General features: G+C 41.2%; 1 protein-coding gene and 2 non-coding genes across 9 annotated transcripts in view; 2 read left to right on the top strand and 1 right to left on the bottom strand.

Moving 5' to 3' along the window:
- The first annotated feature begins 2,211 nt into the window (after positions 1-2,211).
- On the top strand, positions 2,212-2,284 carry Trnav-aac. Its single transcript has one exon. It is a non-coding gene; the product is annotated as a tRNA-Val (tRNA).
- Positions 2,285-2,603: 319 nt separating this feature from the next.
- Positions 2,604-2,676, top strand: Trnav-cac. The gene has a single exon. It is a non-coding gene; the product is annotated as a tRNA-Val (tRNA).
- A 74-nt stretch (positions 2,677-2,750) lies between these two features.
- The window catches only part of LOC5578743 (laminin subunit beta-1), a 59,290-nt gene continuing 38,364 nt past the window's right edge, over positions 2,751-23,676 (bottom strand). For all 7 annotated transcript variants that reach the window (XM_021852692.1, XM_021852693.1, XM_021852690.1 and 4 more), the window contains exons 5-18: positions 15,010-15,265; positions 9,179-9,855; positions 8,433-9,118; positions 8,338-8,364; positions 7,853-8,263; positions 7,593-7,785; positions 6,135-7,099; positions 5,970-6,066; positions 4,931-5,907; positions 4,520-4,872; positions 4,327-4,468; positions 4,076-4,264; positions 3,868-4,012; positions 2,751-3,807 (exon numbers count right to left, since the gene is read on the bottom strand). In XM_021852692.1, coding sequence (XP_021708384.1) covers positions 3,668-3,807; positions 3,868-4,012; positions 4,076-4,264; positions 4,327-4,468; positions 4,520-4,872; positions 4,931-5,907; positions 5,970-6,066; positions 6,135-7,099; positions 7,593-7,785; positions 7,853-8,263; positions 8,338-8,364; positions 8,433-9,118; positions 9,179-9,855; positions 15,010-15,265 — 5,258 coding nt within the window. In that variant the 3' untranslated portion in view covers positions 2,751-3,667. The remainder of the gene's footprint in view (positions 3,808-3,867; positions 4,013-4,075; positions 4,265-4,326; positions 4,469-4,519; positions 4,873-4,930; positions 5,908-5,969; positions 6,067-6,134; positions 7,100-7,592; positions 7,786-7,852; positions 8,264-8,337; positions 8,365-8,432; positions 9,119-9,178; positions 9,856-15,009; positions 15,266-23,676) is intronic.

A 23,676-nucleotide genomic window follows, 5' to 3' on the forward strand; every position in this document is an offset into this window, starting at 1 on the left:
CTGCATGTTGTGGGTCACTCCTATCCGCCCTTGACGATTTTTTCCAACTTTTTTACAAATACTCATAAAAGGCACCGTGGGGTTGTTTTGCCTCAAGGGCGCATATTACCCCAGATTCCCTTACGTCTTATGAGCCTATGCATGCTATAAAAAGTTTGACTTTTACTGTGCGCCCTGTTTTCAAGTTGCCGCACAGTAAAAGTCAAACAAAAGGATTTATGGCACGTACAGAGGCTCATTCAAAACACATTTTTTTACCTCAACTTGGGTGAGTGTCATTCTCCTTTCAGCACGAAATGTTTCTTGTAATACTACTAAAAAGCTAATTATGTGTGTAACCTTATTCATAAATAAGCTGAAAAATTTCTTTGAAATTCATTATAAATCCATGCTCGTTCACTTTTGTTTTCAATTTCGGCCGAACGGCATTTGGTCAAATGGCATTCGACCAAATGACATTCGGCCAAATGACCCGGAACCGAAAATTCTGAACATATTATCAGAAGTAACTATGGCTCTAAAATCAATAAATCGAGACGAAAACCTCATGTCCGCCTAAATTAGCTTCCTGGACCAGTGTGCACTGGTTGATCGGGTTCGTTGAAACACGAAATGTTATTTAAAAGATAATTGTAGCAGCAATGTTACTGCATTTTTTTCTTCTGTTTTACAAAGTCATTACCTTGTTTTCAATTTTTAATTTCAAATTAAGAAATATTGCGTCACTGATTGACGCCCTAGTTCATCTTCTGTTATCCTGTTTAGTCATGACCTTTATCTAGAGATTTACCCTTCTTTTAAACATAAGGTATTCTTTCGAGGGTTATTGCTATAGCAATTCGACGCATTATTTTGTTATATAGAAATTTGCCCTTCTTTTTAACATGACTTTTTCTTTTGCGTAATATTACAACAGTTTTTTTCACATAGAAAAAGGAATATCTGAATTATTATACCAAATAACCCTTACTTTTCAGATGGTTTGATATTATGCCAAATGTCCGATATGAGCATTACTTCACATATGGTTTGATATTATGCCAATTGATTCTTACTTTACACATGTCTTGATATTATGCCAAATGTCCGTTATGCCAAATGACCCTTTATTTTCACATGGTTCATAATTATGCCAAATGACCGTTATGCCAAATGGCTGTTATGCCAAATGTCCTTTATGCCAAATGGCGTTATGCCAAATGACCTTATGCCAAATGGCTTTATGCCAAATGACCCAGACCCCAATTTGAGTCAATTTTTGTAGTGGCTTCGCGGACCCTACCTAGGGGTCCGCGGACCACCGGTTGAGGAACCCTGATCTAACAAGTTTGAGTACACTCAAAAAAATCCAAACGTCATTGCTACGTGAAAAATCACGTAGACCATTCTAAATTCATTTTACCTCCACTTCACCTGACTAAGATAAAGATCACTAAACCATTCATAACCACCAAATAGTGACTCGGTAATGTTTACTGAGGTTACCTATCGCACTTACGTGGAAGTCACGTAGGTGCCTAAGTTCATTTTGACATTTGTATATTGTACGTACATTCGGTGTTGAGCTCAAATCCTAAGATGGCGCCCGCTTGATTGTTGAAGAACTTCAGAAGTTGATGCTGCTTTGAACATTGTGTAAGATTGATTTCAAGGTAAATATACTTTGAATACCGAAGAATCCCTGCATTACTTCATATTTTACACGTGATTTATAACCTCTATCAATTATAGCACGCGAAGGCAACAACAAGACAGACCATACTCACAAATTTGGCGAAATAGGATTCAAAATGCTCAGATTGACAATAAAAATATCACAATTTTTTAAGTTTGTTTGCATCTTCCAATTGGGAATTAGTGTTCTTCCAAATCCTATTAAAAATAAGATTGTTTTTTGTTACAGTTAAATTTAATGCAAAACCATCTAGGTTCTATTGAAACGCTTCGTGAAGGCTACCGGAAAATTCACGTAGCTCTTACGTTTCGCGACGGTGGAATGGACGAACTTCCAAAGTTCATGCGTTCATTCTGGGCTACCTATGATTTGCGTAGGAGCTACGTGAAAAGTGCGATGGAAAAAAATCACGTATGTTTTCACGTAACAATGACATTTGGATTATTTTGAGTGTACAAATCAATCAATATAAAAAGTAGTAATAAATATACAATCTCAAACTTAAAATTTATGGTTCAAAGCATCCACATTCAGCGGTTTCCGTGGTGTAGTGGTTATCACATCCGCCTAACACGCGGAAGGCCCCCGGTTCGATCCCGGGCGGAAACACATCTTTTAATATGAAACATTTCTACGAATGGGTTTTAAATAGAACGATGCCCAATGTGCGTGCAGTATTTGTTCTTGTTGTTGTGTGTTCTTTTCGTTCATATCCCATCTTTGAGTTAAGTTTGAAATTTGAAAATCAATAAAAGATTTTCATGGACATAATAAAACTGGAAATGTAATAAACACTATTTTAGAATCTGTATAGTTTCTAACGAAACTCGCCACACATATTTTCGTTTATTGGATTCGTTGTTTCTAAAAATAAATCTAAATTGATTATAATGGTTTTGAAGCACACATATCACATCACTTGAACACTGTTTCCGTAGTGTAGTGGTTATCACGTCCGCTTCACACGCGGAAGGTCCCCGGTTCGAACCCGGGCGGAAACATTTTTTTTGTTGTTGTGTTTTCGGAACTGTGATATCCAATAAATCGGGCACAGCCTCCCACGGCAGCCAGTTGGTTGTGAGTTACACTAAGAAAAATTAAGACTTTATTTATGTACTGATCGAAGTTACAGATTATTAGCAGTAGAAACGTTTTGTTGTTTGTAGTTATGACTAATTTGCGATTGTTTTACTCTACTTGTTAAAATGTCGCTTACGTTCTAATATTTAATAGCTACGGGCAAAACTTATTCGCTAGAAATGGGGGTTTTGGGGCTTAAAGTATAAAACTGTATAAAATTGGTTTGAATTTGTAGTTTTTATACCGAGATTTTTGTGTCAAGTTTCAAAAATATTGCTTTCGGTGCGGAAATATTCTAAACGCTTTAAATTACCCACTGGTACGACTAAATGGCATTTTTTTTCTCGCAGTTGTATAGATTATTATAGTTTTTATTGCTCGTTCCATTATTTTACACCAATGTTAGTAAATTGAAGCAGCGAGTAAAATTTCCACTACATAATACGATTGCTGTTTATTACACATATATTTACGTTAACAAAAGCACACATACGGGGAAGTTGATTTAGTCTATCGTTTTACTTATTTGGCACATTTATTTTTTGTTTGTTTCGATTTCTGAATGTTATTCAGTGTGGTATAGGACACTGGTTAAAAAAAAGGTTTGTTGCGAAAATGTTTTAAAGAAACAGGTTATTATAAGTTCTGACTGTGTTACACGACTTTACGTTTCAGATTCCTTCAAATCTCGTTGATTTTCTCAAGCAGTTTACGATTCTAACGAGTACATCTTCAAGATACATTAGCCACACAATTATTCTATAGAACGAAAAAAACGGCAGATATTTGTTACGAACACTTGGTTCTCGCTTCACATAAAACACTGAACACAAACAATTTCCTTCCTTCCAATAAACTTGACTTTTCGTGTGTTAACTTATGTAAAAAATATTGTCCTTCGTCATGTTCCGTTTACGTCGTACACTGTCGGTAACGATCGGCATCGCCTTGGATCTTGTTCAGATAGGTATTGATCTGCTCGGTCAAGCCCTGGATGTTCGTCTCCAGTGATCCCAACTCGTTCTGGTTCTGTTCGTACGTTTTGTACAAGTCTGAAGATTGGGATGGGAAAATGAATGAATTTGCTACAATGGTTTACTTCAGTGACTTACCATGAAGTTTATTGAGCTGGTTAGTTGTTTCGACGGTAATCTTGGATGCACGGTTTAGCAAGTTCTGGGCTCGTTCCCGGGCACTTTCCGAAGCGTTAGATCTTGCCGTCAACGTTGCGTTGGCAGTTTTGTAGTTGTCTTTCAGCTGTGGATTTTGAATTTTCGATTAGATTGTGTGAGCAAGAAGTTTGGGATTTTTATTATGTACCTGTGTAGCCAAATCGTGGGCGTTGTTAGCCGAATCCTTCACGGCTTCCGCTTGTTTAATGATCTCCTGTGCATCCTGATCGTTCTGTACGTTACTGACATGCAGTTTATTGAGTCGTGCCTTCAGTTCGTCGACCTTCGAAGCGGTTGCGTTTGCACGCTTGTAGGCATCATCCGTTTCTTTATCAATCTAAAAGATGACAATAATAGTCAAATTTGTGTTGCACGAAACAATGCTGGTTGATCAAATACCTCTTCGAGATCGATCTTAGCCGATTGGATATCCTCGTTGGCACGCTTGATCGACTGCCGAGCCTTCTTCTGAGCATCATCTGCATCATCCAATGCCTTGACCAACTCAATCGCCTCGTCCAGTACCTTCTCGGCGCGATCCCTAAAATGAACATATTAGTACCAGTCTCCAGCAATCCTCAATAAAACTTACTTTGTGGCAAATGTGTCGTCTTTCAGGTCCTGAACTCGCTGTAGATCATGCTCCGTGTGTCGAATGATCGTCTCAACATTTTCCAAGTGCGAAACGGCTTCATCAATCTGCTCCGCCAACTTTTGGATTTGATCCGGATCTAACTGCAAGGTGTAGTCCATGACCTGATCCGCCAGGTCCTTGATCTTCTCCGGGGTGGCTGTGTTGTTGTCGATAATGTCGGTTAAAGCCGTCACTACGACATTGGCCTGATCTATCAGCGAATGCGTGTGATCGTAGTGCGCCTTTGCCTTGTCGTGGGCCCGCTTGGCCTTCTTGAACGCTTCCGAGGCGTTCGTTTTCGCCTGGGACATCTGGAAATAGAGAGACGTTTTGTTAGGTCCTTACGACACAGCGTTGACGTTTACTTACCGATCGCAGAATATCGTCGGCCAGCTCCTCCTTCTCCTTGATAGTCTGTTCGGTCTTTTTGGCGTATTGTAGTGCCTTCTCGGACCTCGTCAAAGCACCCTTGTCGCACGTCAATCCTCCGCACTTGCCGTCGCATCCCGCACCGCCGCAAAATTCGTCGCAAGGATCTCCTCGTCGGTCGCAAATTCGTTCGTTCAAATCTGGAATGTTGGCATTCAACGTATCCAGTTCATTCTGGTACTTCAAGAACGACGCCTCGTTAGTATCATGCAGATGATCGAAGTGATCCTGCTGCTTCTTTAGCAGAATCTCAGTTCGTTTGCATTGCCTTTCGGCATTGTCGTTGAGCTCTTGAATTTCCATATTGGTTTCACCGAGCAGGGTAACTCGATTCCAAGCGTCCCTCGTCAAGTTTAGAGCTCCCTCGATATTTCCTTCCTGTAGCTTTGTAGCATTGTCCTTCAGATAATCTGCCAGCTGCTTTACTTCTTCGGTTCGCTTCCTCAGATTGTCGATCTCGATGTTCGCAAAGTTGATTGTCGCATCCGTATCCTGCAAGCGCTTTTCCGATTCTTTCAGTTCTTCAAGTGAAGCCTTCAAATGCTGTCGAACTTCCGCTATCCGATCGTCGATGGTGGTGATTTCCCGATCCGAGATTGTGTTCGTTAGCAGACCTTTGATTATATCGATCTTCTTGCCCATTGAATCGAACTCCTTCTTGTAAGCTCCCGTCGCTCCGAGAGTTTTGATAGCCTTGGCTTCCTCGATCGTACGGTTGGTTTCCTCCTTGAGACCATCCAGTATCATGTCCCAATTGTCGAAGCATTCTCCGCATGGTTCGCAGTACGGAGCTTCTCCCAAATAACCACGAGCGCACTGGTCACACTTGTAACCTCCTATTCCAGGGTTGCAGATACATTGACCGGTCTCGCGGTTACACTGGTACGTAGCGGATCCATACGGGTTACAGTCACAAGCTGAAACGAATCGAATAGGTTATGTAAAGTTGATATTTCCTAGACAACATTTAGGCGATTACCATGACAGTGAACATTCGGATTACCCCAGAAGTTAGACTCACACTGGTTACATTGGCGTCCGCCGAATCCTTGCTTACAGGTACATTGTCCATCGTACTAAAACCAAAAATAATCCTCATTAGTTCCGGAACCTCACCTCTATCTTTTCACCCTCTCCAACTCACCGGATTACACTGCTCGCTCATGGATCCCACCGGATCACAATTACATGCCTCGCATCCTTCTCCGCTGGCGATCTTCCAGTGGTTCTCAATACAATCCTCGCAGTACTGTCCACGTACGTTGGCTAAGCACGGACACTGACCCGTGAAACGGTCGCAATGCTGTACCGTTTGATTCGTTCCCAGTACATTACAGTCGCAAGGTCGACAATTCTGCTCCAGAGCGTTGCCGTAGAATCCGTCACGGCAGAACTCGCAGTGATCTCCCTCCGTATCGTACAAACATTGCAAACATTGACCCGATTTGGGATCGCAATTGCCCGGTTGATTCAGATCCACATTGTTGCTACAGTCGCACTGTTGGCAGACACCTCCCGGTCGGTCCGGATTTCCGAAGTAGTTGTCAGCGCAAACATCACACTTGGCTCCCGCGTAGCCCTGGTCGCACAAACAGATCACATCGTTTGCCTTGGGGTCCAGCAGACACTCGTTGGCGTACGAATGTCCGGAAGCAATCGTATCCGGACAACGGCAAGGCCGGCAACCAATCTCCGAACCCAACAGTGGATTTCCGTAGTACCCATCCAAGCACCTGTCGCACTTCCAGCCCTGTGTGAAGTCCTGGCACTGGGAACATTCTCCCGTCTTGGAATTACAAGTTGGTGTATGTCCGTTACATTCGCACATCTGACAGTTCGGGAAGTTCCAGAATCCTGGCTGACATTGATCGCACTCTCGTCCGTAGGTATTCGGATGACAATTACATTGACCGGTTACCAGATCGCAATCGTTGTCCTTCGATCCGATACTGTTACAATCGCAAGCTTTGCATCCCTCCGGTCCGAATCCGTATGTTCCCGGTGCACACTTGTCACATTGGCGCCCAACCACGTTGGTCTTGCACGCGCAGTATCCTCCGAATTCCTCACATTTCTTCGTCGTCGAACCGGTCGGATTACATTCGCATGCTGGAATGATAGAAAAGAAACTGCATTAGTATCAAGCTCAAATCTACTGACAGAATGACCATAGAGTCTCCGAACCAGGTTTTTCAAGTTCAAGCTCGTTGATGTTGATATCCTGACTTTGAAGTCGGTGGATCCTGGGTAGCAGGATAAAAAAATAAAATAACAAACGCAACTCAACGTGGAACATTGTTTTGGTTCCAAGTAATCCGACCGAATAATATAGACTGTTTTATGATGGACTCAGTTTATTTATTAGATAACGACCAGCACTCGCTACCCTGAACTGCCGTGCGTGCTGAGTTGAAAAATCGCTTCGTGATAAGATATATGATGTAATTATATGTATGCAGCTTCAATTGTTTGAGGGCCTGTCTCCGGTCATTTTAATAAGCGAAGAATGAGGAAGAGCTTTTGGATTACTATGAATGGTATGAAGTCTGGCGAAATAAACGCACTTCACTACCATTACAAAGTGATGTATCGCTATACTTACGAGTTGCTCCGTTGAAGACGTAAACACTGACCATGTTCAGCAGATCCTTACATTCCGGCCGAGCTTCCGAATCGTAGTTTACGTCATAGTAAGTCTGATTGCATCCAAGATTCTGGTATTCTGTATACCTTACTTCCGCTTGCGGGTTACCATGGAAGATTGGCGTAACTTCTATCCTCGGAACCAGTACGAGCTAGAAGAGGATAAGGGTACAAAAAATTGCTATTGCTCCAATCCATGCTTGTAGTCTACCAACATACCGAATCGATCAGAATTTGTGCTGCGCCGTTGTCCCTGTACGGGTCGTGCCTCTGGAAAGTGACAATGAACTTGTACGTCTTGCCATTCTCCAGACAAATATCTCTCATTGCCACTGCACTGGTTTCATACTCGGACAATGTCGTGTGGAAATCTCGTTCGTATTCCGGATGCGAGTTTGCACATGGACCATCGGGATCGTACTCGTCCGGTCGTATAACCGTCATTCGAATGTCCTCCCAGTCTCCCTTAATCTGGGGTGAATACCGTACCAGCACGTCGTAGTTCATCGTTTTCGGGATATCGTCGACAGTAAACTTGAGCTCGGTTCCTTCGAAAGCTCGAATAAATCCGGGACCAGTCCACGTAGGAGGATAACCGTGCGGGTGCTCACGAATGACCGCCGAGCAATTCTGCGAAAGATGAGTACAATCTATGTTAGTTCCGGACTTCTATGGTCAATCTATAGATATTTCAAAATACTTACACCAACTGAAGAGTGATGATCGCAAATCTGAAATTATAAAAAAGAAATGCCATCAATCAAATTTCACAGTTTTCCTTATCTATAGATCCACTCACCGTTCCCGGGAATTCCGCTTCCAGAACCTGATGCAAGGTTGGAATGAAGTAGTGTTGCTTCGGTTCGCTGCAATCCCTGCCCTGCATGTGCGGCCGGCAACGACACTGTCCGGTAATCACATCGCAACTGTTATCCAGCGAACCACCCGGATGGCAGTTACACATCGTACAACCCTCGGGACTATCAGAAAGCCCGTATGTCTCCGGTATACATTGGTTACAATCGCGTCCAGTAACCAATCGCTTGCAAATACACTCTCCGGTGTGGACATTGCATCCGGCATTGTCCACCGTACCGAGAATGTTGCACGAACAAGTTTGGCAACCGTCCGGATTGTTCTCATCAAAGTTCCAGAATCCTTCCTTGCAATGGTCGCATCGTCGACCGTTAACGTTCTTCTTGCAATGGCAAGCTCCAGCTTCGACTCCGTTCTCTTCGTCAGCTATCGAGTCACAGATTCCGTCGTCCAGTGATCCCCTTGGATCGCAATCGCAAGGCTTACATACGTACGGACTTTGAATATCCTCCAAAGGATCCCGGTAGAAGAACGGAGAACATTCTTCACAGTGATAACCCTGCGTATTATGTTGGCAGTTATCGCAGACACCTCCGCTCACACGTCCCGAATGTTCATAAACGGCTTGATCGAAATGGCAGCTAGTTGCATGGTTATTACAGTGACATTCTGTGAAATGAAAATACCCCATCATTACCATAATCTTCTATTACCATCCTCAAAACTTACTTTTACAAGCATTCGTCTGCTTGCCCAAGGCCGGCTTCCACGGCAAATCGTTGAAGAAGTCTTCGCACTCCTCGCAGTTCAAACCCTTCGTATTGTGCGTACACTCGCACCGACCGTGCACCATGTCGATAGTGTTCCTCACTCCCTCCAGCGGAAGACATCGCGATGCGTGTCCATAGCAAGAACACGATCCTCGCACGATCATGTTCGAAATGGCGTAGTAGTACTTCTCCTGAATCTCCTGGCGATCGTCCAGCAGTGTATCGCCCAACGTGTGCAGACGCGTGAAGTTGATTCGCAGATTGGTCATCTTCAGCATGTTCTGCACGTGCTCAGCGTACGGGTTCTCGATGTGCATCGGTGGCAGCACCCGGTAGATAACCTCACCGTTCTTCGACGGTTCCACACCCGAGTAGCGATGGTCGCAGATCACGTCGGTAATGTTCTTGCCGATGGTCGGCACATCCGGGAACGCCGACCGGCAGTTGTGGGCAAAGTACCGATACACGTGCCACGTTTTGCCGAAGTCGTACGACCGTTCGATCAACATCGCGGCCGGACGGAACGTAGCGAACACGATGATCAGATGGGTAAAGTGGAACTCCGCCTCCAGGTCCAGCTGGATCGTGACGTTCTCCTTGCCGTTCTCCGACTGCCACCAGGATTGCTCCAGGGTGCTGAAAATATAGAAAAAAAATCATTGTTTTTTTATAAGGTAACATAGTGTTTTACAGTAAATTCTTTTCAGTAATTCTTTTCATATGTCTCACGAGTTTTTTGGAGTATCTCAATCCAGGTGCGACTCGTAACCTCACTTTCTACCTGTTCTACGTTACTAGAAATTGATATTTTGACAAATTTACTATCTAATTCAAAAGAAATCGACTATTTAAACCATTCTCTACAAAGTAGATACGCATTCGTTGTGAAAATTGAAACATTTCTATACGTAGAACAAGTAAATTTGAGGTTAGGGAATCGCCACTGTCTCAATCAAATGGTTGGAGTTCTACAAGAAATGTAGTATTATAAAATACACTGAAGATGCTTGGAGCTCGTAATTCTATGAAGAGTCCCAATTGCAGTTGGATATACTACGCCCCATCCTTCATGAGGATTCTGAATGATTTTTTGGTTGTTGACTTCTCGGATGATGAACTATGTACTGATAAACAATCTTAACATCAAATTTCATTTGTTTCTGGTTTCTCCAAATTCTACAAAAAAAAAACTCCTTTCAAATAAGGATTTGTCCTCCAACAGCGTTTTCATGATAATGTTAAGCATAGCACTGTGAAGGGTTTCCATGTTTCTTGCACTTTAACCTTCATCCAGCCAACATACTTTTCACATGCAAAAAACACACTAAACTGTGCATAACTTTTTTGTTTCTCGTTGGTTTTAGTTGAAGTTTTCAGAACTTCCCGAAAAACTCTTCTAAATTGTGGAGCTAGAGAATATGGTCCAAGCGGTTCCGGAGTTATTCCGGATTGTCTTGGGGTACCAAAATTGGCCACAATCCATTCAACGGATAACTCAAGACCAAGATGAGTTAGAAGGTAGTTGTCTTCGGCAAAGTTGTTAAGCAGATCAAGGGCCATCGGACAGTAACAAATTTAATTGGGAGTTCATCAACTAGATGGCGCTACTAACAAATTTTCTTTAACCTTCTATATTTCAAGATCCTGATGAGCTAGAAGATTGACGTCTTCGGTAAAGTTGTTAAGAAGACTAAGGGCTATCTGACAATAGCAAAACTAGTTGAGAATTTCTCCGCTAGGTGGCACTACTAACAAATTTTCTTCAACCGTCTATATCTCAAGATCCTGATGAGCTAGAATGCTTGGTGGCTCCAGTTTGTCTTCGGCAAAGTTGTTCAATATACTCGTTTATATGAACCTAATCAGTAATCTAAGAACATGCCTCTTCCAATAGCATGCTTGTTTAGTAACGCTTTCGGTATCATGACTCTCAAATCATGATATCCAGAACCCATTGAACCATTTTCACGAACGAGAAATCTGTTCACGCGCGCTGTTAAAAATGATAACGCATGCGCATTTTCCTGGGTATTGAACAAAGGAATGGCGGTCCAGAATGAGAATTGAGAGTATGCATGTTTGTTTTAGATTTTCATCAAAATGTGCATGTGAGAACGTTTTCTGCGTGAATTATCAAGTAAGTAACTATTTTTTTCTTGATGCTATGCGTGCAGAAATTGCTGTTGCCTTTGCTTCTGCAAACCTGGAGCGTCTGTACTCCATGTTAGGAGCGGCTCACAACAGCGTTTGTTCCTCATATCAGGGGCGCCTGATCATCGTCCGAATCCAGATAAGGACTCTAAGCTAAACTGCGCACTATGGTCCTCCGAACATTTAAAGGGAATGGTCCTCCGGAAATCTAGGGGATTGGTGTCAGGCCCTACAAGCCAGCCGAAAAAAAAAATCAAGCAACGAATAATCAACGAGAGAATACGAACCGGGACAATCTTCGAAAACCATAGCGACGTAAAGGGACTAGCGATTGGAAACTCGGTACGTGGAACTGTAAATCTCTCACCTTCTTCGGGAGCACACGCATACTCGCCGACGTGCTAGAGGACCGCGGATTCGGAATCGTAGCGTTACAGGAAGTGTGTTGGAAGGGATCAATGGTGCGAACGTTTAGAGGGTGGTGGCCGACCAATGAGAGAATGTGCAAATTGAGGCTCAAAAGCCGGTTCTTCGACTTCAGTATAATAAACGTCCCCACCTCTCAGCCCTCGAAGACGAGTACGACAGTTGCCCAAGCCACGACGTCAAAATCGTCATAGGAGATCTAAACGCTCAGGTTGGCCAGGAGAAGGAATTCAGACCGACTATTGGAAAATTCAGCGCCCACTGGCTGACGAACGAAAACGGGCTACGACTAATTGATTTCACCGCCTCCAAAAATATGGCCATTCGTAGCACCTATACTTCCAGCACAGCCTTCCATACCTATATACCTGGAGATCACCACAACAGACAGAATCACAAATCGACCATGTTCTGACTGCTGGACGGAACTTCTCATACATTATTGACGTCAGGACCTATCGACTCTGACCACTGATGGTGAAACTGCGCCCAAAACTCTGCGTCTTTAACAATGTACGGTATCGACGGCCGCCCCGGTATGACCTAGAGCGGCTTAAGCAATCGGAAGAGGGTGAGCTGGATGAAGCTCCTCTTAGGGACTCCTGGAGAACAGTAAAAGCAGCCATCCACAATGTAGCTGAGAGCAACGTCGGGTACATGGGCCGGCAACAGCAGCTCTTTCGGGAGAAAAAACGCCGCCTGGAGGAGACGGAGTGCGAGGAGATGGAGCAGCTGTGTCGGTTTCAAGAAACACGTAAGTTCTATCAGAAGCTCAACGCATCCCGCAACGGTTCGTGCCGCGAGTCGAGATGTGCAGGGATAAGGATGAGAGAATTTTGACGAACGAGCATGAGGTGATCGAAAAATGAAAGCAGCACCTCGACGAACACCTGAATGGCGCTGAGAACACAGGCAATGAAGGACGGGACAACGGAGGAAATGCCTTCGTTAGTACTGCGGACGATGGAAACCAACCAGCCCCCACTTTGAGGGAGATTAAGGATGTCATTCGCCAGCTCAAGAACAATAAAGCAGCTGGTAAGGATGGTATCGGAGCTGAACTCATAAAGATGAAAGTGGAAGGAAGGGGTAATATGCCCCATCTACAAGAAATGCGACAAGTTAGATTGTGAGAACTTTCGAGTGATCACCATTCTAAATGTGGCTCATAAAGTATTATCCCAGATCATCTTTCGTCGTCTGTCACCTGTAGTAAACGACTCCGTGGGAAGTTATCTAGCCGGCTTCGTTGACGGCCGATCGACAACGGACTAGATACTGTACGACAAATCCTCCAGAAAGGTCGTGAACACCAGGTCCCAACGCATCACCTTTTCGTCGATTTCAAGGCGGCATACGTAGAGCTATGGAAAATCATGAACGAGACCAGCTTTCCCGGGAAGCTCACGAGATACTGATAAGAGCGACGATGAAAGGTGTGCAAAATTGTGTGAAGGTTTCAGGCGAACACTCCAGTTCGTTTGGATCTCGCCGGAGACTACGATAAGGTGATGGACTGCCTGTTGTTCAATATTGCGCTAGAAGGTGTTATGCAGAGAGCCGGGCTTAACAGACGGGGTACGATTTTTACGAGCTCCAGTCAATTTGTTTTCTTCGCGGGTGATTTTGAAAAGGTGGCAGACCTGTACACCCGTTTGAAACGCGAGGCAGGAAAGTTGGACTGGTAGTGAATGAGACCAAGACAAAGTACATGCTAGCTGGTGGGGCCGAGCGCGACAGGGCTCGCCTAGGTAGCATTGTTACGATAGACGGGGATATGTTCGAAGTGGTCGACGAGTTCGGCTACCTTGAATCCTTGCTGACGGCTGACAATGACGTTAGCCGTGAAATACGGAGACGCATCATCAGTGGAAGTCGGGCCTAATATGGCCTCCACAAGAAGCTGCGGTCAAAAAGGATTCACACCCGCACCAAATGTACCATGTTGGTCACTGAATGCGGATTCCGGAAGAAAAAATAGCAAAAATAATATTCAGCAGGTAATCTGGTAGATGTAGGAGACTTCGTGGAAGACCACTAATAAGCTGGCTGTACGCTGTGATAGATAATGTCTGAACGTAGTTTTCTGGTGAAACTTTTTTGGCTAATACTTTGATGGTTCGAAATCAATTTCGATTGATATAACTTGAATAACTTTGTAGAATAAGGATCCGGTAGTGGTTGCAAATCCGACAGAATATGATGATGATAGAAGACAATGAGACTCAAAATCTTTGGGAAACAATGACTAAGGAAATTCTGATATCGCATTAGAATAGAATTATTATTGAAATAATTCTTCACATCGTTTTGGAAATGAGGCATGTGCATCGAACTGATAGTAACCAGTCGGAGTCGAAGTCGGTATCCTTCAAAATAGGGTCCTAAAACCCTGTCCCGATTTTAATGCCAAACGCTTAAGTTTAAGCCAAAAACACATGTTTACTCAATTTTCTAATGTTTTCCGTTGGTATAAGTCGAAAAAACATTTTTTTAGATTTTGTCACACCCCTTGGCTTAAACTCAAATTTTGGGTGTATTTTGTTTTCCGTGTCCCTTCCGAAATGTCAGATAGGAACAACCCCAGTGTTGAAACTAAAACCCCTGTGGTGTTTTTGTCGACTAAGCGAACGTCAAACATGATATCAAGTGTCAAGGACCCAATTTTCAAATTAAAGTTTAAATATGAGTTATTTGAGCGGGAAAAAATGCTTAAGTAGTTGAAGTAACATGCTCTTTCGGGTTGTTAAATAAAAACAAGTTTTTATTAAAAATTTTAGGACCCAATTGTAGAAAGCATACACATCATCATCGTTAGCTATTTGTCAAAATGACATCACTTGGACCGACAAAAGTCGTCTAGCGTTCAGGCTAGGCCACGCACATGGCAACCATCATATTAGCAGCGGTATGGTAGTTCAAACAGCCGTCGTCTAAATGTGATCAGAACTTGAAATAATATCTCTGTTCTGACACCAGATGACACAATATTGCTTGCTTTTCGATTTAAGGTTTGCTTGCTTTGTCGTTACGCGCAGTCTATGTATTCATATCTAATTCAAAGTATTGCGCAAATATAAATATTTACGTAAAAAAAAACATTTTCTGCATCTATGATGTAATCATGAAGCAGTTACTGTCTGTACTGACTCAGATCGATCAAGTTTAATCGAATTTAGATTTATATCAAGCAAAAAAGTCACCCTAACTTACCCCGGTTGATTCTTGTAGATGATCTGTCCGACCCGGTGGTTCTTCATCGGGATATGGGCCGTCTCGGGCCGGGTGTCGCACAGGAAACATTTCTTCTCCTCGAGATGGGACACGATGCAGTAGCGCTCGGGTCGCACCGTGCCGCAGGTTGACGACGCTTCGAGGCGGTTTTCGCGACCGATCAGCAGATTGCCCGTCGCCGGATAGCAACTGCTCTGCTCGCACGGATGAACACGATGGATGGGCCTATGTGGTACTGTTTGTTGGTGGTTGGCGGTCGTCGGTTGGTGTTCAACATAATTAGGTTGCAAACGGAGGTACGTGGAAAAGAGATTCGTGAAAAAGATAGATTAATTTGAGTTTGAAGCAACATTAGGAAAGTTTAGTCACTGCGTGCTAGACTGGTTCAAAAGAGGTGCTGATAGTTATGCTTCTGTTAAATTTTGTGCGTTCGAGCTACTCCATTACTTGGAAATTGTTCAACTAGTTATGATTTCTTCCGGTTTTCTAAAAACAAAAGTAGAAAAATCAACTATTCTTTCCAACTTCACTATTTTATACTGTAAAACGAGGTAACTTTTATAATGTCGGCAACTTTGATAGTCCAGGTAGAATTCCAGACTCGGTGTTATAACTATACGCTAAGGTTTTTTTACGTCGTTCGATGTCCCGTGTAAAATAACACCGCTTCCTGACCAAACGACTCATCAAAATGGATTGGTGTTTGTATGTCACGAAATGGCTTGAGAACAGGTCAACGGATTGACATAAGTTTTTCACTGTTGCACACGACAAGGGATACGACGTGTTCGTGCAAGGAAAAAGCTTAGGAAAGTATCCGGGATCATCGAAAAATCGGGAGAAGACTTCTTTTTTTATTTTCAGTTCCTTTATTAGTATCATTCCAAACATTACATTAATTTCTTATATCTAGGTGTTCTGTGTTATTAGACAATACTATCATCCTAATTTGGTAAAACAAATTAAGATTTTATTAACAGCATTTTGCGCATTTTTTCACCACTGGGGTATCGCAGAAGTTTTTACAAGTGTGGAAATGCCAATAATAAAAGTGCACGATTGCATCAAATCGAGAAAGTGTGCAGTCCAAAGAATAAGTGCTTTGAAGACACCTACATGATTCGATGCAAAACCGCATTTTTATTCGTATTTTCGCACTTATGAAGCCGCTTTGTGCAGTGCAGTAGTGAAAGATATAAACAATATTACATTTCATTTGCCGTAGCAGTTCAGATTTTTTACAGTTGAGTTGATTTCACCTGCTTTTAAGAGAAAAAAAAAACACGTTTTCAATTTACTTAACCTAAATATATAACGCATTAAACGTGGCAATAGAAGATTGTAACGATTTTTTCCTGAAATTATTAATTATTGTATTTGACATTTGTTCCAATGTTTTAACATTGGATATTCTATGTAACTCATTGGTACTATACCAGGGAGGAAGCTTCAGAATCATTTTCAAAATTTTATTTTGAATTCTCTGCAGAGCTTTCTTCCTGGTATTACAACAGCTAGTCCATATTGGTATAGCATACAACATGGCTGGCCTGAAAATTTGTTTGAATATCAAAAGCTTGTTCTTAAGACAAAGTTTTGATTTTCTATTAATAAGGGGATGGAGACAATGCCCGCAATGTGATTTTTGAAAGTTAAATTCTTATCTAGCATGAGCCCTAGATACTTAACTTCATCTGACCAATTTATTGAAACCTCTCTCACCGTGGCAATATGTCTACTTGAAGGTTTCAAATAAAGAGCTTTTGGTTTATGTGGGAATATTATTAGTTGAGTTTGGGAAGCATTAGGAGCTGGAGTTCTGATAATTAACCTGAAGTGTACGATTTGACAGATAACTTCGAATTATTCTAACTATGTATGTGTGAAAATCAAAGTTTTCTAATTTTACGATCAAACCTGCATGCTGAACACTGTCGAATGCTTTTTCTATGTCTAGAAGAGCAAATCCAGTAGAATAGCCTTCAGATTTGTTGCAACGGATCAAATTTGTTACACGTAAAAGTTGATGAGTGGTCGAATGTCCATGGCGGAATCCGAACTGTTCATTGGCAAAAATTGAATTTTCGTTGATATGGTCCACATCATTCTGTTCAAAACGACCCTTTCAAAAATGGAGGAAAGCAAACTGATTGTACGATAGCTAGAAACTTCTGTAGGATTTTTGTCTGGTTTTAAAATTGGTACAACCTTAGCATTTTTCCATTTGTCTGGAAAATATGCTAATTGAAAACATTCGTTAAATATATCAACTAAGAATGATAAGCTACTTTCTGGAAGTTTCTTGATGAGGATGTAGAAAATTCCATCATCGCCAGGAGCTTTCATATTTTTGATTTTTTTAATAATATTTCTCACTTCTTTAAAATCTGTCCCCCAGGAATTTTGATTTTTGATTGAGAATATTTTCGAAGTCCTGAGTAGCGGAATTTGGGGCAAGTGTGCCATAGGGGCAAGTGTGCCACCCCTTATTTTTATAAAAACTACAAAATATATTTTTTCTTTGAGCTTAACTATATGTTCCCTAATAGTTCATAAAACGATGATCAAAATTTGACGAAAATTGCTCTATTTTTCATGTATTTACATCGAATTTTGTAAAAACAATCAGATTTCAGTGAATTTTTATAAGATTTCGTTGTTTCTAAATAGCATGATGAGAGGTAAATTAATAACAGATTTTGCAAACGTATTGTACATCGTGAAGCTATACAAAAGTGTAAGTTATTGTAGCATTTGGACGAAAAAATATTTAGTTTCACATACGAAATCCATTTTGGTTGAAATCTATACTTTTTGGGGCAAGTGTGCCACCTATTTGGTAAACAAAAATGGTTGGAGTGAAATTCATAAAAATGTAAACATCATCCACATAATCATAATAATGAACCAAAATGAGGCACCAGTGTTGGTTTCTGAAGTGTAGAACGGGAATAGCGAGCATTTTTGCGCCCAGAGTGATTTTTCCTGCAAATATTCGATAATAACATGGTTTTAGCCGTTTTAAGAACTGTTTTACTTATATTTATCAATATTTTACCGTTTTTTACTGCTGATCTAGTGTAATATTATACATATTCTCCATAATAAAAGGCTAATTCATATATCGTATTGAATGAAGACAAAAATAACCATTTGAGTTACTCGAATTGACTAGTAGAGAGTTCCGCATGTAATGACCCTTGTTATAAAGCATCCCCTTATGACGATAAACTTAAAAATATTTTTTTAATTATCAATAAGTCTCTGCTTTGTAAGTAATATCAATATGAAATAAAGAAATTTTTATTACAAGTAGAATTACATGTGATGTTCATTCGGTGGCCGTCTTGCCCCATATGGGTGGCACACTTGCCCCATAGTGTTGAAAATTAGGTAATTTTGGATGATTTTTGAGGAGCTCCAAAACTAATACTTTTTGAAATTATTTTCATTTTAAATGGCATAGTGCTTATGAAAAGATGCGAAACTAACATCGTGAGGCTAAATTGTTGGGTTTTTAAAGCTTTAGACAAAGTTAGAGAACAATTTGCTTAAGGTGGCACACTTGCCCCAAATCCCGCTAACTTGAACATTGCATCAATCATTAGATTCAATTGTTCAGTTAGAAAATTAAAATCAGATGCAGACATATCACTTGAAGTGGGTACATTATCTGATGATTTTCCGTTAGAATTTTCGGTAGACGAAGAGGTGGAGTAGAAGTTTCCTGTGGCGACAGGGTTTTTTTTTCCATTTGATTTGAAACATTTAGAACGGGTACTCATAGTATGAAGGGGGGGGGGATAAATTACCTGTAACGATATCGGCAAAGGATTTTCCTTGGGTAGAGATACATTCGAAATTAAAGGATTCGAACGGCCTAAAATTAGTTTGTGAATGAGCATGATTATGATCTTCCTGATGGGTATGATTCTTAATCAAGCGATCATTAATTGAAAAATGAGCATTGTTCGCTACCAGGGAAATTCCGGAAACGATCGTTATCGTAAATGACATCATTGTTCATCTGCCTGGCACAAGCCTCAACGACTCGCCTACGCGAAGGGCAGGCCCAAAAATTTGACTTATGATTGCCCCGCAATTGGCGCATATAAACTTATCGGTATCTTCCTTCACTGGACAGACGTCCTTAGCTTGAGAAGAACATCCGCAAATCATGCATTTAGCATCCATGCGGCAATTTTTGGTTCCATGACCCCACTTTTGACACCGACGGCACCGAGTGAGGTTTTGGAAATTTCCTCCAGGTTTCTGGAAATGTTCCCATGTCACACGGACATCGAACATAAGTCTAGCTTTTTATAAAACTTTAATATTATTTAGATCTTTTTTGTTAAAGTGAACTGAATAATATTCTTCAGAAAGCCCTTTCCGAACAATACCAGATTGGATTCTCTTTTTCATAATGATTACTGGCACTGGGGAAAATCCCCAGGTCACTTGGGAGACCTTTCAAGACAACTTTGAACAAACGTTCAGTTTTGTCGTCATAAGTAAAAAAATGTGCTTCTTCTCTTCAAGATATTTGAGAAGAAGTTCGCAATCTTTAAGAGTTTCCGGCAAAACGCGAAAGTTTCCTTTCCTTGCGATTTGAAAGGAGACCTTGATTCCCCTAATGGAGTTCAAGATCTCCTGCAAAAATCCCCCAAATTCGGCACAACTGACCACGATAGGCGGCACTCTAGGCTTCCTCACTTGAATCGAAGAGACTGGGCTAGAGACTGCTTCGATTTGGTGTTCGGAAAATTTGTCTAGAGCATCGAACTGATTGCTCATTGGCAAGACGAAGATTGCCGGGACCACGGCATAAAAATTAACAAGGCAGGCTTTTTACTGATAAATAAATATATATGATATTATAAATATCAAGTTTGATTGTAAACATGTGACGTCACTCCTATCGTACCATGTACCTTCCGGACCACTAGATCATATTTTTCGTAAATTTCTGTCAGTTTGCGGAATATATCACCTTCTTAATATAGTACACCGTGGCCGGGACCACGAGTTTCAAATAATGTTTAATTATTTTCTCGAACATATAAGTATTTTTTTTTTATCAAGACGCACTTTTGAACCAGTCTATTGCACAGCAGCAAAAACGATGAGCTGTTTAATGCTCAAGTCGCGGGTCTGCACCGCTCTGCTGGCGCGGTTTGCGCGCTAAGTACACACTATGTAGAGGCTAAAGCTGGAAACTAACGCGTATGCGTAGATATGGGTAGACATAGACGACGAGAGACGCAAAGAAAGATGGTCGGTTAGACGAATGATGAGAAATGTTTTAGGATTTGGGTGGTGGATGTGAGAAGCAGGGAAAACTCCGAATGTAAACATGAATAACGAAACGTCTAAAATTAACATTAGCATATGGTGGTGGCGCGGAGGTTCGCACGCACGCAGTTTCGATATGATGAAGGATTGGAGACCCACATGTGGTCGTCGGACCCGGCCAAACGTCGAATGAGACACACATGATGAGAATATGGATTAGGAAGCGAAGCATAGTGCTAGGAGAAAAAAAAGGCAGAAGCATTATACGCGGATTAATGTCAAATGACGAGCATTGTTAGCGCAGCGCGATCTTGGTTCCAAAACCGATGGAGACAAATTCGTCGATGACAGCCAGAAACTTGTTGGTTCCACTTGTTTGTGGGTGTGTTGCCGTTACTGCTTCTGCTGGGGCCACAAACCTACAGTATTGGGCAATACATTTGCTACTTTTTCGATTTTCCATGAATAAGGTTAACTCTAAATGGTTAGATCTAAGTTATTTTTACTTTTTACTAATTTTTGAAATTCGACATATATTTTAGAGTGATTTTTTCAATAGCTAGTTCAAAATTTGAATAATGCAATAACGGGTCGACTAAAATGACTTTCTTGATAAATTTTAATAAGTGACATAACTCAAAAAAATGTAGGAATAGCATCATGGTAGTTTCAGCGAATTTGTAGATTTAGACCAAAATAGTCTCTAATGTCACTTTTTTCCTCATTCTGCTGTGAATTTCGTTGCAAAATTCTAGAGGCTCCAGAGAAACCCTCTGAGATTGTTACACGACCATTTCATAGATTTTTCAGGAACTTCTCTCAGATTGTTCGATGAAAAGCAAATATCACTTTAGTCAAACTATTATTACTTTTGAATTCATGATTGGAATGATTACATAAAACATGTTATGAAGTCTGTCAAAATTTCATTCAAATCGGTCAAGTTACAAATGTATTGTCCAATACTGTATATCATCGTTTCCCAAACTTGGGTTTCGCGACCCCCCAACGCCTCGTCACCTCGCATTTTGTTGAAAGACCAAAGCGAGGCGCTGACAGGTCGGGGGGTCGCGAAAGCCAAGTTTGGGAAGCGATGCTGTATATTAATGCTGCAACCAGTTGCACTAGGGTGGTTAATCGTACTGAAACATTCTACTGTGACTGTCTCCAACGATGCTGAGACTCCCGTACGGGTTTGTTCCGTGGATGCAGTTGGGCATTTGTGTAGGCCTATGAACTGCGTGTGATTTTCATATGCGGCTGTTGTATTTGACTCGTACCATTATGCCCAACAAAAATGAGGCGGTCACGATGGAATTGTGTTAGGATTCAAATCGGAGAAACGACTGCAGATGCCTGGTTGTTTGCTAGGTTTTTCTTTCTTGTGCGTTTTTGGGGTTTGGCACTTGTGAATACTAGGATCACGATTGAGAGGCGGCAAGCCAGCAAAGGAAACGATGTTGCAATTTGACAGCGGGTGCTAATTGAGGACTATGATCGTGGTTTTTCAAGTTGCTACCGCACATTCGAGTTGGTTTTGGCTTAATTGATAATTACTGAGTTTAGTTTAAATGTTGGTTTTATGGATGTACCAACATCGTCAAATAAATCTAGGCTTTGAAGTAAGGTAAGTCAAAATTTGACCACTCAACATTTGCTGACTTACTCTACAAGTGCAGATTTGAAGCAAAAGGGCTGCCGATCTAGTTACGTATTTCAAAAATGTTAAAGGAAGGTTCACAAATATAGAAAATTTGGATAATAGAAGCGGTTTTTAAATAAATGAGACTAACAATCTCTTGTGCCTGCGTGTGAAATACGATAGTCGAACGTATTTCAAGAAGGAGTAAGGCGTAATGCAGCCCACAGACGCTCAGATGGTTTGACCAACATTGACTCCGCCCCCAAGTTAGTCAAACTGATTCATGATGCAGCAACCGTTTGACCGACTGACAAAGTTCGTTGCAGCAAATTATATTTCTTCGCATGTTTCGCAGGCTTGATAATGCTCCTCAACATCATTAGAGTTCGGTGAAATGAGGATCTGTGTTGAAAATTTTGAGTTATTTTTTTCCTCCTCAGAAAAACGGCAAAATCGCCTCCTCTTTGCCTCGCAGAGGAGTTTCTATCAAGCCTAGTTAATATGTGACTGTTAATTTTTCGAGTTCTGTTGCTGCGGGGGAGATATTTTTAGGAGTTTTGGGCAATAATCGAAGTGAGAAAGAGCAGTACCCGGAATGAATATTGATGAGGGATTTCAGTAATAATTCCCACGAAGTATTTTGGCAAAACTCTAAAATTATGAGAGGTCTCTGTCGTGGATTATTCTGAACTTCATCGATATGGGAATGGCAATTTATTTAAAGATTCTATCCAGAATAGTTAGTGGTTTCCTCTAGTTGTTCTACTTTGAAGTTTTTAAAGGAATCCATGATTATACTAAGGATTCCGCCAGAAATACTTCCTGGGATTCTACCAGGAATTTTGTCACTAGAAATTTATCCACTAATTTAACCAGAAATTCTTCCGGAGAAAATCCTTCAGACATACCATCAGGTGACATTCTTCCAGAAATTCCTTCAAAGGTTCCTCTGCTAATTATTCATGGTTTCCCCCACTGATTCCTTCAAAGATTAGTAAAAAAAATACTCAAGTGATTTCTTCAGTAATTCTTCAGATGTTACTCTAAGGCTGTCTCCAAGGATTCCTCCATAGATTGTTATAACTACTTCTTCAAATATTCCTTCAGAAATTATTTCCATTTCATTTCCTCCAAGAAATTTACTGGGATTTTTTTAGGGCTTCCTCCTAGGACTCCTTCTAAATTCCACCAGAAGTTATTTCAAAAATTCCAAAAGAAATTTCATCAGCGATTCTTTCGGGTAATTTTCCTCCAGGGATTTAACCAAAAACTTCCCAAGCGATTTCTTCAGTGATCCCCCAAAGATTTATTTAGGAATTTCTTAACAGATTCTATAAGGATTCTTTTCCTGTGTTTCCCTCAGGAATGTCTCTAGAAATTCTTAAAGAGATTGCTCAATGAATCTCTCCCAAAAAAATAATACAGGAATTCCATAAAAAAATCCACCAGGAATTGCTTCTATCAAACATTTTCCAGTGATTCTTCTAGTGATTTCCCTAGAAATACCTCCAGAAAATCCTTCAGCCATTAGTCCAAACATTCTTCCAGGGATTGCTTCAGCGGTTCCTTCGCGATTTGCGCTAGAAATTCCTTCAAAAATTCCTACAGAAATACATGCAGAGATTACAGTGATTCTACCCAGAATTTCTTAACGGATTTATTTAGAAGCTTCTCCAGGTATTCCACAAGAAATACTGCAAAGGAATTCA

This window comes from Aedes aegypti, chromosome 3 (genome assembly GCF_002204515.2).
Source record: "Aedes aegypti strain LVP_AGWG chromosome 3, AaegL5.0 Primary Assembly, whole genome shotgun sequence".
Lineage (NCBI taxonomy): Eukaryota > Metazoa > Arthropoda > Insecta > Diptera > Culicidae > Aedes > Aedes aegypti.